Consider the following 14549-nt stretch of genomic DNA (forward strand, 5'->3'; position numbering starts at 1 on the left):
AATCGTTTTTACTTTACACTGCTGATTAGGATTTCTGTTCAATGCATAAAATGGTTGGCATATTAATATCTCTCATTGTCCCTTACGCTCTTACTTTGTTGTTTTTTTCTTTCCTCCAGCTAATATATTACGAAACACTCAATGCCAATTTTAGATTCACTCCCTATAATATATTCAACTTAAATGTAAAGTCATTTGTGTATTTGGTTTGGTCAAACATTTCTATTCTGAATGAAAACCTAATAGAGGAAAATGCCCAATTATGTTCCTGTGTATCTGCGTCTGTGATATATTATTCCTTTTGAATCATTAATCCATCTAAAATATAAATATATTGTTTTCTATGATATATTATACTCTGCCTTAATAATATTCTCTACTTAGTATCTTACTAATTCCTCCACAAACAAGTATATGCATTCCACATTATCATTCTCTCCGATTTTCTTACATTTGCAGCCTAGCTCTGATACCAAGTTGAGGAAGAAGGATCGCTGCAAATGTAATGGCACTGCCTGTAATTCTGTGCTTTCCAAATGCAACAATCTCTCTTGCATTTATATTGAGGATGAGGCAAGGAGAGACATGTCCCTTCAATTCTGTGCTTTCCAAATGCAACAATCTCTCTTGCATTTATATTGAGGATGAGGCAAGGAGAAACATGTCCCTTCATGGGACATTTATATTCATTATTAAGTAATTAATTATAATATAATGACCAATGATTATGTATATATATATTGAGGATGAGGCAAGGAGAGACATGTCCCTTCATGGGACATTTATATTCATTATTAAGTGATTAATTATAATATAATGACCAATGATTATGTATGTATATATATATATTCAGTTTGGTTCCATGGGATTTATCCGACTGAATCTACAAAACATCAACAGTTCTAATTATGCCTCTATGAATTCCCCCAGACTGAATTTCAAAGAAGACAACTTTGTATATCAATGAAACAAATTAACCACAATTACTTTGTAAACAGACTGAAGAGTGATCTGCTCATCTATCCTAAAGAATCTCTGTTCTATAGTTTGAAACTGAACTGAAAGAATCTATGCAATCATGAACTAATACTCTGAATACAGTAATACTAGCATTTCCACCAAAAGCAGGTGCAATGGTTATGCCAATAGTAGAATATACTTTGAGTTTGTAGACAATTTGTCTTACCTTTTAACGCCTTTCAAATCTCAATAGAATATCTATATATGCTTAGAACACATGCTTGTACTTAATTAAACACACACTAAAATTTCAAAAATACATTTTTTTCTCAACTTCAGTTTTTCTATTTGCATGAACTCTTTTTCAACTTCCATTTTTCTCCCTATTATCCACCCCCTCCTAAATCAAACAAATATTAGCATTGCATACAAATACACCATTACCATAAAATCATATTATTAAATAAAAGGGTTCCCCATTTCCCCATATTTAATGGGTCATGTTATAGATAGATTTCTCAGCATTGGAAAATTGTTAAAATGACACCTAAAACGACACAAAATAAATTTTATATGTTGTGGTTCCTCTGGTTAATTTTTCACATATTCAAATTTTCGTGGTTTCAAAAGCTGTTTTCTGTATACTTTAATAGCTTCATGCTGCTTGCTTAATTTCTATTTGCACAAGATCATGCTCTTCCTCTTCATGGAAAATTTGGCATTGTTGGTATATGAATATCTTCCTACAAACTTCATGTTTGCATAAAATCATGTTCTTCCCCTTCATTAAAATTTTGGTATCGTTATTTTATCAAGTGACACATTGCGAATATCAAAGATGAAGAGTTACGTGTTCAACACATTGTACTATAACATGGCTGTAATGCTGCTATAAGTGAAGAGCAGCATGTCAGTAGTATAAAATGCAAGGTATAAATTGGGAGTTAAAATATCTTCAAGATACCATCAACAATGCAGGGCAAAACAAACACATATATTTTTCAATAGAACAGTAACTTGGTATATGTTATCAATACATCCTGCCTGTTGTTCATGCTGTGAAGTACCCTATTTGGACATAATGCAAGGCATAAATTGGGAGTTAAAATATCTTCAAGATACCATCAAAAATGCAGGGCAAAACAAAAACATATATTTTTCAATAGAACAGGAACTTGGTACATGTTATCAATACATCCTGCCTGTTGCTCATACTGTAAAGTACCCTGTTTGGACATACTATCATATTCTCCAATGAGTCCTAAATATCATCTTGATATATTTTTGCCTTCTTATACACACATTCAATCATTCAACCCCCATCCTATCACACAAATTACTAATGTCATTATATTTGTAGATTTATTGTTTCTTGGTTTCAATCATTCGATCCCTATCCTATCAAGGAATTACTAATGTTGTTATATTTCTTGATCAATTGTTTATTTCAGTTGATAAGAACCCTTTTCTTGATCATTTTCTAGACAGCAATATATCATCCCATAAAACATTGCATCATATTCATAAGATTAATAAATTAAAGGTTTCTAAATTCCCCTTTTTAAACATGTCTACCAAAACATTTCCATCTAAAATCAAATTTAACTAGGAATATAAGAATATAAATATATGGTTTTAAGTAATATTAAAAATATGCTATTAAATTGTATTATTGAATAGATATATCATATAATACATAAAAATATTTACAAAAATTTAAATAGAAATGGTTTTATTTATTATAAATATTAAATTAAAAAGATTTTATTTATTATAAATATTAAATAAATAAATGTATATACATAATGTTTAAAACTTTAAACATTATACATAAAATACTTCATTCTTCGGCCTTTTTGTGTAGCAATTGCAAGTAATGTGTACTGTTGACAGAGAGCTTACATTAACAGAGAGCTTACATCTTTAATGTGCAGTTTGCCTTTTCAAATTATTTCCAAAAAGTAAGTCACACTCTGTGACTTACTTTCTCATGATGCTCTCTTTCTCTTATCCTGATGATGGATCACAGAGTGTGATCCGTAACGTCAATGCAAAAATACTCACACAATCGAATCCAGAAGCATAATTGAATTAGTAATACATTTACCTTAGATATCAAGAAGGTAAACGTCCAAAAATACAAAAATATGTAATCACTTGAAAAGGGAAAGGTATAATTGCTCAGAATGAATACTGTTAAACATAGAAAATTTGTCATTATTAGAAAGCTTCAATTAAGTTTGATATTTAGATAGTGGAAAGCTCCACAATGAAAATTACTCAATCTGTTGTCAAAGATGACAATCTGTCCTTTAATTAGAAGGGTTATGACTCTATTTTTGTACAGTTGCAAATACCACAAAGCATACTACACGAGCCCAAACAAAATTCTACAAGCAAAAAAACTAAGAAGTGCCATGTAGAATTGTAATCTGAATTATCACATCAAGTTTCAGATGGAGAAATTTACTTAGAACTGTGAAAAGTCTTTCAACCAAGTATTTTAGCGGTAAAGTCGCTAAAAAATATGACCAGAACCAAGCATATGTATTTCAAAAAAGAGACTCCACACCAGCTCCCTTAGTATCAGTAGATAAAATTGGGATCTCAATCGCTCTTCTTGTTAGTATATAAAAATAAAATGACTGTCATGGAAAGAAGTTCAGTTACCTTCTCCAATCTAAATGGATTGCTGATTCAATTAGGGATTGCAAATATGGGGGAAGTTTTTTGAGCAGTCCCGGTAGTATGCCATCCTTTATGTATGCAGCCAAAGAGACTGGGTCAAATAGTGGTCTGTGCAAATGTAACTCAGCAATTATACACCCCACAGCAAAGATATCATTCGCCAAAGTTTCTGATGGTGATGTCAATTGAGAAGCCTTATTCTGCCAAAGTAAAAAGTCTTGAAAGGTCATCTCTCTTCCATCTTCTTCAGCTTCTAAACAATCAAGAAACTTTTTATATTCTCCATTATGTGAATTTGAAAAGGTGCTGAGCAAGGAATCTGTAGGCCTTTCCTCCAATTTTTGTCCTAGCAAGCTGTGGAAATTGAAATTGCTATTAGAGTTAGTTGCTAAAGTAGGATTATAACATGGAGTCAAATGCCTTGAAGATTCAATGAACAAAGCTAATTCCTCCAGCTCTTCCAAAGATGAAGGCACAGAAAGATTGTCCACTTGAGATATAAAAATGTTGTTGCTGCATATATTCCCTGTGAGGGAAACACTTTGCCTAACCATTTTGGATGCACTTTCATTTGTGCATTCTTGTAATTTGCTTTCAGTTTGAAATTCTGGTGGATCCTTCGATGAACTTTGCTGTCTTCTTAAAGAGCATTTGCGCATAGGATGAGGCCTGGAAAACAGTTGACGTCGTCCCATTGACCTTGGTACAGTTGGCAGAGAGGTTGACAAAGTTACATTCTTTGCTACAACAGAAGCCTCACCACTTAACTTATAACCAAATGTCAAGTCAATCCAATGATGCAGATTCATAGATACCCGATCACTTTCTAAAGCTTCGCGATGTAATGAAATAAACTCTTCAGGTGTGGCTGCCCATGATGGTATTACAAGATCACTCATTCCTTCGTGAATGGAATAGAAAACCCGTGGATCGGCATAGAACTCAGGAATACATTCATCAGGAGTCCACTGGTACAAACGTTGCATGCTGGCAGGATACTCATTCGGTTCATAGACCGAACGCACAGTTCGCCGTAAAACACACAAAGGCAACCTTCTTGCTTTATAGCTACAGACAGCAAGCTCGGAGAGACACTCATCTGAAACATGGTGTGGTATTTCAGAGCTTGCATAGGTAAAATCTAGTTGTTCATCTCCCTTTGCTAAATGCCACTTACTCTTCTTCAGGTCCCTCCAACCAGTATTGGTGTTCACATCAGGCCTTACACTGAAATCTATAACCCAAGGCATTACAATGTGAAATGTTCGGTCACCCCATCTTCTCCCAGCCAATCGATTCAAAGCAAGGAGATATTCAAAATTACTTAACTCTCCTTCCCACCATCTCTTAAAATCTGATTCCCAATCCATGAACAAGGACAGCTTCAATTCCATAAAATGTGCCCGACAAAAACAGTTCTCTGTGCATGTGTTTATCTTATGACCAAGTGCCATCGATAAATTAGTCATTTTTAAGCTTTCTTGTACTTTTTGTATAGAGTGCTCCCCAAATCCACTGAGCCAGCACCAGAAAGTATCTGTCAGCAGTATGTGTGAAGGGCTCAGACCTCCATGAGGAATTCCTTTCTTGTGACTGTAGGCCAATGCTGAGAGTATTTGATATGTAAGAAATCGGAGATGCCAATCAGTTTTGAGTGCCGCTGGGCTGAAATGTAAAATATTTTCCAGAGTAAAAGGAGCTTTTGGATGTACAAGATACATATTTTCAGTGCTCTTAAGTAAGCCGAAGATTGGAACTATATTGGGATGTCTGACAGATACATTGGATACATCTTCTCCACAAGATAAAGGCATACCAACTGATTTAATAAATTTTATTGCATATGAGTCCATGCTTTTCTCCTCAAGAAAGCAATTCATTGATGACAATACATTTTCCTCCAAAGTGCCAGAATTTAGACTCCAGAAAATGCCCTCTAATGCTGCATAGCATGCAGTTTTAATGGTAGTGGGAGACAACGCAATGATGTTATCTATGACTACTAATTTCAAATTCCCAGTGTCTTCTAGATACATCAAGATTTTATCTATTGAAGCATTTGGGGAATTTTCTGAACTTCCAATACCACTTCTCAAGCAAACATTTGATCTTGTTTCCAATAAATCACATCTTTGCATCTCTGATTCGCATTTCCTCCCTGTACCTTCCACCTGCTCATCAAGATCTGACAAATCTTCAATACAATCTCTCACCTCTGCTTCTAATGTTGACTCCTCAGCTATATTTACAGCCCTGCCACTGTAACACAAGGTTAGATGAAAGATTAGAGCTTGCTCAAACTGGTAACTAAAACTCTAATGTTCGACATTCATCTAAAATGTCACTTCTCTTTTGGGAAAAAACAGAGATGCATGCTTTACCTGTCATTTCTAAAGGATTCATCGCCATGCTCTGCTATGACCTGTACTACAAATTCTGTAGTGTCATCCTTGCTAAGACAATATAATAAAATTGTATTAATATTTTAAGAGAAATCAGAATAAGCACTTTAATTATTATGAAGAATCTCCACAGAACAGATATCATTGATTTCAAAGAAGTGACAGCAAAATACCATTGTAAATTATCTTCCTTTCCAATCAAGTCAACCTGCATTGTGAAATTTTCTTATGTCAAAAACAACAGATCCAAAGCCACAAACTTAGACTATCAACACAGTCCAAGCATAAATATGCAAATAGATGAGCCTCTTCAAATAAGGTCACCCCACCTTAAAGGACATGCTGCATTTAATACTATAAAGAAAGTAAGGAAATGCAAATCAGAGAATACAATTAGTTTCTCACTTCATTATTTTCAAATGATAAATATTAAAATAAAATATGTTGTCTCTCATGAAGGTAACAAGCTAGTGTGCAACAGCACATCATAGTAGGGATGAACCAGAGTATTCTGAACTATAGATAATAAAAGCTTTTATAATAAACTCTTTATGAACTTTTATCATACCTGGAAAAGTCCCTTCTCTTCACTATCAAATCCCAGCAGAAACAATATCCCATATAGCAAAAGGCATTCAGCTATCTTTTGTTTTTCTCCTTGACAGTTAAGGACTGCTTATCTCTCATCACATTAACTGTTTTGCAGATTATCTATCATTTAGAAGACTCCAACTAAAACACTGGGAGAACTTCTCAAAGTAGGACTAGCCCATGGGCTACCTAATCCTCAAGATGACAATTTATTTCATTCCCATGTCCAACGCAGTAATGTATTGACGCTGCATGCAGTTTGCATCGATAGAACAAAAAATACAAAAGGGAATAACCGTAGCTATGTAAAATTAACTATGTCAATTCATAATAAAGAAATCTCTTCCTTATGAGCTCTCATACGTTCTATGTAAATGCTACTTCTAGCCTGTAATTCCACAAAATTCTCAATCACATCATAAAAATCTTTCCTTTTCCTTCATCATTTATTCATCTTCTACAGTTGCACTAAACATTGGATAGCTGGTAAGGAAGAATCAAAGATAACAAGCATAAACAGTTTGTTTAGAAGTGTGCAATATATCAGTCTTCACTTATCATCAGAGTCAAAGAGCAAAACTTATAACTTAGTTATCCAGAAATATTATCAATCAAAAAAAAGAGGAATTGAATCAATAAGCCAAAGACGGGAAAGGCTAGTTACATAATCTCTGAAAGAAAAAGAAAAAGTAAACAGAGGTGAATGGCAATATATATGTAGCTTCAAATCAAACTGTTAATCAGATTTATCTATGTTAACAATCAAAACAAGAACAACATAAGAGATCAACACATAACACCATTATTACATGGAGAAACTCTTTCAGGAAAAAACTCCACCAAGAAGATGAAAGACTTGTAGTATCAGCATAATAAATCAAAATACAACTCTCAAAATCCACTCAATCTATAATCCAGCAACATAACCCCTGTGCAGAAAGACTTGAACAAACTCATACTTGTCTCTAACTCATTCTCACAATATATAGACCCTTGGGAACTCAAAAACCCACCTTAGAACATTACCATGGGCCAAAACTGTTGTCAGATAAATTAGTTTTGTTAGTATTTGTTAGTATGTTCGAGGGGTTGGTAGTTGGAAATGGTTGTGCTGGTTGGCACATGCAACCCCTTGACATCTATATATGTCATGTACTTGCATTTGAGACATAGCATTGTTATTGTTGGCATTGTGGTGATTGTTGTCATAGTACTTTGGTGTCATTACTGTGATACATTGTAAACATTGATGGTATAAATGAAGAAGCATCTGTGAGTTCTCTGGCATTACTGTGTTCTGTTAAATTTTCTGTATACTCTTGTATGTGTTAAACTTTATCATATGGGGCAAACAAAAACAATGTTCTAGAAAACCATAGTAAAAATGGATTCGATCCCTACATGCCAAACATAGCCCCTTACAAGACATTACACCTTACAAGTTGTCATAAGAGTTCCCTAAATATAGGAGATACTTGTACATGTGTTATAGACTATTAATAACAAATGTAAGGATCCTCTTATGCATGTCATAATAACAGATTCTCACGTCCATAATGATTCCCCCCAAATTTAGCCCTTATAATTGTCGTAGAATTCATCATAACATCCCTCAAAAGAGGTCCATGTTATACAACTTTATAGGCATCTTTTGACAACAGAAATTTTGAGTTTTGAGGCAGTGACATATGGCAAAAGTGCCAACTAACAAACCCCATACCCCTTATGATGGAGTGCAAGTATTTAATTACAAGAATGCCAAAAACCATAAGAGAACATAAAATAAATAAATACATAATTTGGAATTGCCAAGGTTGAGACAACTTAAATCCCAATATTCTTCCACTTGTCGAATAACTTGCAAGAGTGAAGAGAATCACACATCATCGAATCAACTAAGAATAAGACACAAGGCCGGTGGACTTTTTGCACTAAGTAAACTTCTTTATGCTCACAAGTTTGGTGCTAAGTTACCTAGTTCTCCCCCTCGCCCTTTGGACCAAGGGAATTTTGAAACGATTCTTGGTCTTGGTCCCAATTCACTTGTGGCTTCCACTTGGATTTGAACACAAACAAGTTGGTTCCTCCAAGTTGAACGATGGTCAAACCAGGACAGACCCAAGAATACCAAGTACAAACCTGGTATAGTTCTACTGCTAAGAATTATATAATTCAGTGCAAAAAAAAAGTATTACAGAATTTGAATAAGATCTTCAACATTGCAAACCAAAAGTTGTTGAATTTCAGATTCTTGAGTGGATATTTTGCAACCAACAATTTGTTCAAATCCAATTGCAAAATACGCATACTAGCAACTGCGAATAAGGCAAAGTCTCTCCTACTTTAAAGGGAAGTTTCCTCCCTCTCACCGTTCCTTCGATCAACTCAAGGTAAGCAAGAAGTTGAGAGATTTTCTAAGGGATTTTACCAATACTCTTTCCTCTTATCTTTTAGGAAAGAATCCACTTACCCGCAGAGCAAGTATTGGGCAAGATTACGTCTCTATCTACACTTCTATTGTTACATCCCAAATTTTGACCTAATTAAAATAAGTTTATAGCCATTACAATGATTAGTTAGAACTATCAAATATCATGATCATGTGAAAAGGGAAATTATAGTTAACCGTTTATTTCATGTGAAATTTAATTGTTATAATCTAATGAATTTGAAATCGATTAACTATTTATCATATATACTTATTGATGATGGTAGTTAGCCACTGTTACATTTATCAGTTAATTCTGATGTTTGATTTAAATGAAGGAACTTGTTATTATTGTGGAAATGTTGCACTGACGGTTGCAGGAGCAAACGAAGGGGAGAAAGCATTGCTAAATGGGATTCAACGAATGGAGCGCTATCCTAGACTATTGTTAAATCATCGGGTATGACCTCCAACTATCTTGATGAAGGATTTAGCACCTTCGCAATAGAGTACACCATTGGACAATCATGAGCTACTTGCTCAAACATTTGATATTAGAATAGTTTTAAAAATGAATACATCAAGTTCATATTGAACTGTTCATCATAAACTACCCGAGCAACAATCAATTAAGTACTATCAGATCATTAGTAAGCATGACATACAGGGTAGTCAACCTCTATGTATCACATAACAACTAATCAAAACAGTATCAAAGATATTCAGATAAACTAAAACTAGAGAAAAGTTGTCCCGATAAAACAAGCTGATCAAAATTGCTGAATATCAAACTATGAAATACTATGGATTAACATTCGGACCCAACCATCATTAGAAGCCAGAGATTGAAGAAAAGCAGCATCAAACAACTCATCATTCCATCTTGCTAAAACAAGATCACTATCATTAGCTAGCTGAACCTGTTCACCAATAGAAACTTTTGCAGCAAATTGTTGAGTGCTAGGAGAAATGTGTAGATCCTTCATCATTTTAACAATTTGTTTTATGTCTTTCGGGTCCATCGTATCCTTAAATTTATCAAGGTATTTGAAAGTCTTGATTTCATCCTTGTGAATAAGTAACATACCATCCCTATCCAGTGTCATGAATTGAACCATAGAGATTTCCAAAGAGAGTGAAACATTACATAATGGAAAAATATGTGAGTTTACAAGTAAACACAGTAAGTCCTCTATCCTTCTATTGAAAAACCTCTTCATTTCTCGCTTTCCAAAGGAACCATAAAATTTCACAAGATAGAGCAAACCAAAAAGAGTTAAGCTTAGAGTCAAAAGCTTCAACATATTGTAATGTCCCCACTATTTGGGTTAGTTTGGGACAATTTCTACAAAATAATGGTTAGAATGACAAGAATAAAAAAATAACTATACTATTCTACCCTCTAAGTTAACCCCAATCTTAAGGACGTCTCCAAGTCGAGCTTCCTAGCTCATAGCTCCCTTGTCGTCTTCCCAAGAGCGCAACCCTTAAGATTCTTCTTAGACAGACACCCTCTATCCAAGGCTACTCAAATATGCATATGTTGACAACATCATAATATTCTAGCACATCGATTATTGGCCATGGCAGACAATGGAGATCTTAATATCTCCATGCTCTATGCTTCAATATTGATTCTTGGCCATTGCGGACAATAGAAATTTTAATATCTCAAATGCTCCATGCTTCGAGTTCACATTGATTCTCGGCCATGAAGGACAATGGATATCTTAATATTTCACATGCTCCATGCTTCGAGTCTCATTAATATTCATGGTACTAACCCCATAGGTTAACACAATATTATCCACAAGTATGATTCATTAATATAAATAAAGTCACAAATATAATTAAATATATATAATCCATAAACATACCTTTCTTACCTTATTCTTTTCTTGGTCCATGTGGCTCTATCCTTAGTCGGCCCTTCAATGAATTATTCCTTCTGGATTATCTCAACTCTATATTTATTTTCCAAAATTCTTCATTTTCTAATTATAAGGAAAGGTAAAAATATATTTTTCCATTTCTTCTTTTCGAAGAGTCACAACCTTTCATAATACAAATCCTTTGAAAAGTCACAACACTTCATAGTTATAATCCTTTCGAAAAGTCACAGCACTTCATAACTAAAATCCTTTGGAAAATTCCCAATACTTTATAATTAAAATATTTTTGAAGAGTCACAACTGTTCATAATTATGACCCTTTCAAAAGTTCACATCCTTTCAATATCATTGATATCTTTTCAGAGAAGTTACTTCCTTATTTTCTTCATATTACTTTGCTCTTCAATTTTTCCTTTTGAACTACTCTCCTCTTCTATGTTTTTTTTCTAATCTCTAAAATAAACTCTCCTCCCTTTTATATCTTAATTTTAAGGAGTCATGTCCATTTGTTAAACATCTCTTGATTTTTCATTAGATTTTGATAATTTATATTATTCTATGTTATATTATTTATTTACTTACTTATTTGTGTTTATTTTATTTATTATTAAATTCTATTTAGAAAGTTAACATACTTTCTACAATATTGTCTCTTGTATTAATTTTCTTTCTTTCTTTACTCACTGAGATTTTATTATTTTTTAATTATTTAAAATATCATACTAAATATTATTTTATTAATAATATAGATTAAATAATTATTATTTCCTTGTTTTAAATTTTAGTATTAGTTTTAATATAACTTTATTATTTATTTAATAACAATTTATTATCTAATTATTATTAAAATTCTATCTAAAAATGGGGATATGACAATCCACCCTTCCTCAAATTGCTTGTCCTCAAGCAATTAGATATTTCTTTTGTTGAGTTGAAATATATATTTCTTTTAGTCCAAATTATTAGGTTGTTATCATGGATATGTTTGAATCGTTTCTAATAGTCATTAACTTTCTACATTAGTCCTTCATATAAATTATTTTTCTAGATCCTCTTTAACCCTACAAAATGGCAAGATCATTCTCTAATACCATTGTAATGTCCCCACTATTAGGGTTAGTTTGGGACAAGTAATTTTTGCAAAATAATGGTTAGAATCACAACAATAAAAAAATAACTATATTATTCTACCCTCTAGTTAACCCCAATCTTAAGGGCATCTCCAAGTCGGGGTTCCTAACTCATAGCTACCTTGTCGTCTTCTTAGGAGCGCACCCCTTTAGATTCTTCTTGGACGGGCATCCTCTATCCAAGGCTACTCACATATGCATATGTTGACAACATCATAATATTCCAAAACATCGATTATTGGCCATGGCGGACAATGGAGATCTTAATATCTCCATGCTCCATGCTTTAGTATCAATTCTTGGCTATTGCAGACAATGGAGATCTTACTATCTCACATGCTCCATGCTTTGAGTCTCATTAATATTCATGGTGCTAACCCCATAGGTTAACACAATATTATCCACAAGTATGATTCATTAATATAAATAAAGTCACAAATATAATTAAATATATATAATCCATAAACATACCTCTCTTACCTTAATCTTTTCTTGGTCCATGTGGCTCTATCCTTAGTTGACCCTTCAATGAATTATTCCTTCTGGATTATCTCAACTCTATATTTACTTTCCAAAATTCTTCATTTTCTAATTATAAGGAAAGGAAAAAATATACTTTTTTCCATTTCTTCTTTTCCAAGAGTTACAACCTTTTATAATACAAATCCTTTGAAAAGTCACAAAACTTCATAGTTATAATCCTTTCGAAAAGTCACAGCACTTCATAACTAAAATCCTTTGAAAAAGTCTCAATACTTTATAAATAAAATATTTTTGAAGACTCACAACTGTTCATAATTATGACCCTTTCAAAGGTTCACATCCTTTCAATATCATTGATACCTTTTCAGAAAGTCACTTCCTTATTTTCTTCATATTACTTTCCTCTTCCATTTTTCCTTTTGAACTCCTCTCCTCTTCTATGTTTTTTTCTACTCTCTAAAATAAACTCTCCCCCTCTTTATATCTTAATTTTAAGGAGTCATGTCTATTTGTCAAACATCTCTTGATTTTTCATTCGTTTTTGATAATTTATATTATTCTATGTTATATTATTTATTTACTTACTTATTTGTGTTTATTTTATTTATTATTAAATTCTATTTAGAAAATTAACTATAGAACATTGAATGTGATTTCTGATCAAAACTTTCCAAGGCTCATTACCATGGATGGTCTTAACAATCCATTTAGAAGCAAGAGCAGAGGCATTCTTTTTTAGATCCTTCAAACCCAATCCACCATACTGTTTGGGTTTACAGCACCAATGCCAATTCACACAATGTCTCTTTTTATTACCCATTCTATCAAACCACAAAAAATCTCTCAACATTTTTTCAATTTTAACCATTTGTTGGTTATTCATTAACCAGGTAGAAGCAAAATAAAGATGATGCGAAGCCAAAACTTTCTGCAAAATTTGCATTCTTCCTGCCAAAGACAGAAAATGAGTTTGTCATTTCACATGTTTCTTTTGAATTTTATCAAAGATCCACTCCCACATTGCTTTAGTCAAAGGACTAACAGCAAAAGGAATTCCAAGGTATCTAACAATCTCTCACTAGGACTTTCCATTGCCGAGACATCGACAGAACCCACTTGGGAGGAGAGTCCGAGCAACCTAAGACTGAAGATTTATGAGGAGCAATTTTAGCACCACAAGCTAAACAAAAGAATTCAATTCTATCCAAGGTATTACGAAAGTTAAGTTCCTCAAGTTCCAAAAACAATGTCATCGGCAAATTGAGAAATGGGCAGAGAATCATTGTTAGGAAGAAGGAGACCTTTCACAGGAGGACCAATGGAGGGCTCTCTAAGCACATAGAATAAAGCATCAGCAGCAATCACAAAAAGGGCAGGGGCAATGGGACAACCTTGTCTAATTGATCTCCCTAGAGGAATAAAGCTGGAGAGATTGCCATTCACATCTATGACTGTGGAAGAGTCTTTGAACAACACTTTAACCCAACTACAAAAAAACTTAGGAAATCCAAAAGCCTGTACCATACCAATAACAAAAGGCTATTAAATTCTTTCATAGGCTTTTTTAAAATCAAGCAAAACCATAGCCACATTTTTCTTACTCTCCTTAGCCCAATGCATTGCTTCTCAACTAGTAATTAGATTTTCCAATATATATCTACCTTTAATAAAACCTATTTGTGTAACTGATATGAATCTATCGAGCAAACTCTCAATTCTTTTAGCCAACAATTTAGCAATAATCTTATAAGATATGTTCAACAATGTAATTGGCCTCCGGTTTTTAACTTCAGCTCTATCACTAGCCTTTGCTAGCAATTTGATCATGCCTTTATTAATGTTTTTGCCTAGGGATCCTCTATTACAAGAGTCATCATAAAGTGCTAACAACTCACTGGAAATCTAATCAATATTATATTTATAAAATTCAGCAGGAAGACCATCACACCCTGGTGATTTATCATTGGCTAAAAAG

General features: G+C 33.4%; 1 protein-coding gene across 2 annotated transcripts in view; it reads right to left on the reverse strand.

Annotated features, from left to right (window-relative positions):
* The window catches only part of LOC149543330 (protein serine/threonine kinase), a 228814-nt gene that overhangs the window by 186613 nt on the left and 27652 nt on the right, over nt 1-14549 (reverse strand). For both annotated transcript variants that reach the window (XR_016355617.1, XM_089798158.1), the window contains exons 2-4: nt 6224-6258; nt 6030-6101; nt 3631-5907 (exon numbers count right to left, since the gene is read on the reverse strand). Coding sequence is in view for 1 of the 2 variants with exons in the window: in XM_089798158.1 (XP_089654284.1) it covers nt 3631-5907; nt 6030-6101; nt 6224-6258 (2384 nt within the window). In the remaining variant the exon portion in view is untranslated. The remainder of the gene's footprint in view (nt 1-3630; nt 5908-6029; nt 6102-6223; nt 6259-14549) is intronic.

The sequence above is a fragment of the Cupressus sempervirens genome, chromosome 8, assembly GCF_028749045.1.
Source record: "Cupressus sempervirens isolate cs-2001-9-10 chromosome 8, ASM2874904v1, whole genome shotgun sequence".
NCBI lineage: Eukaryota > Viridiplantae > Streptophyta > Pinopsida > Cupressales > Cupressaceae > Cupressus > Cupressus sempervirens.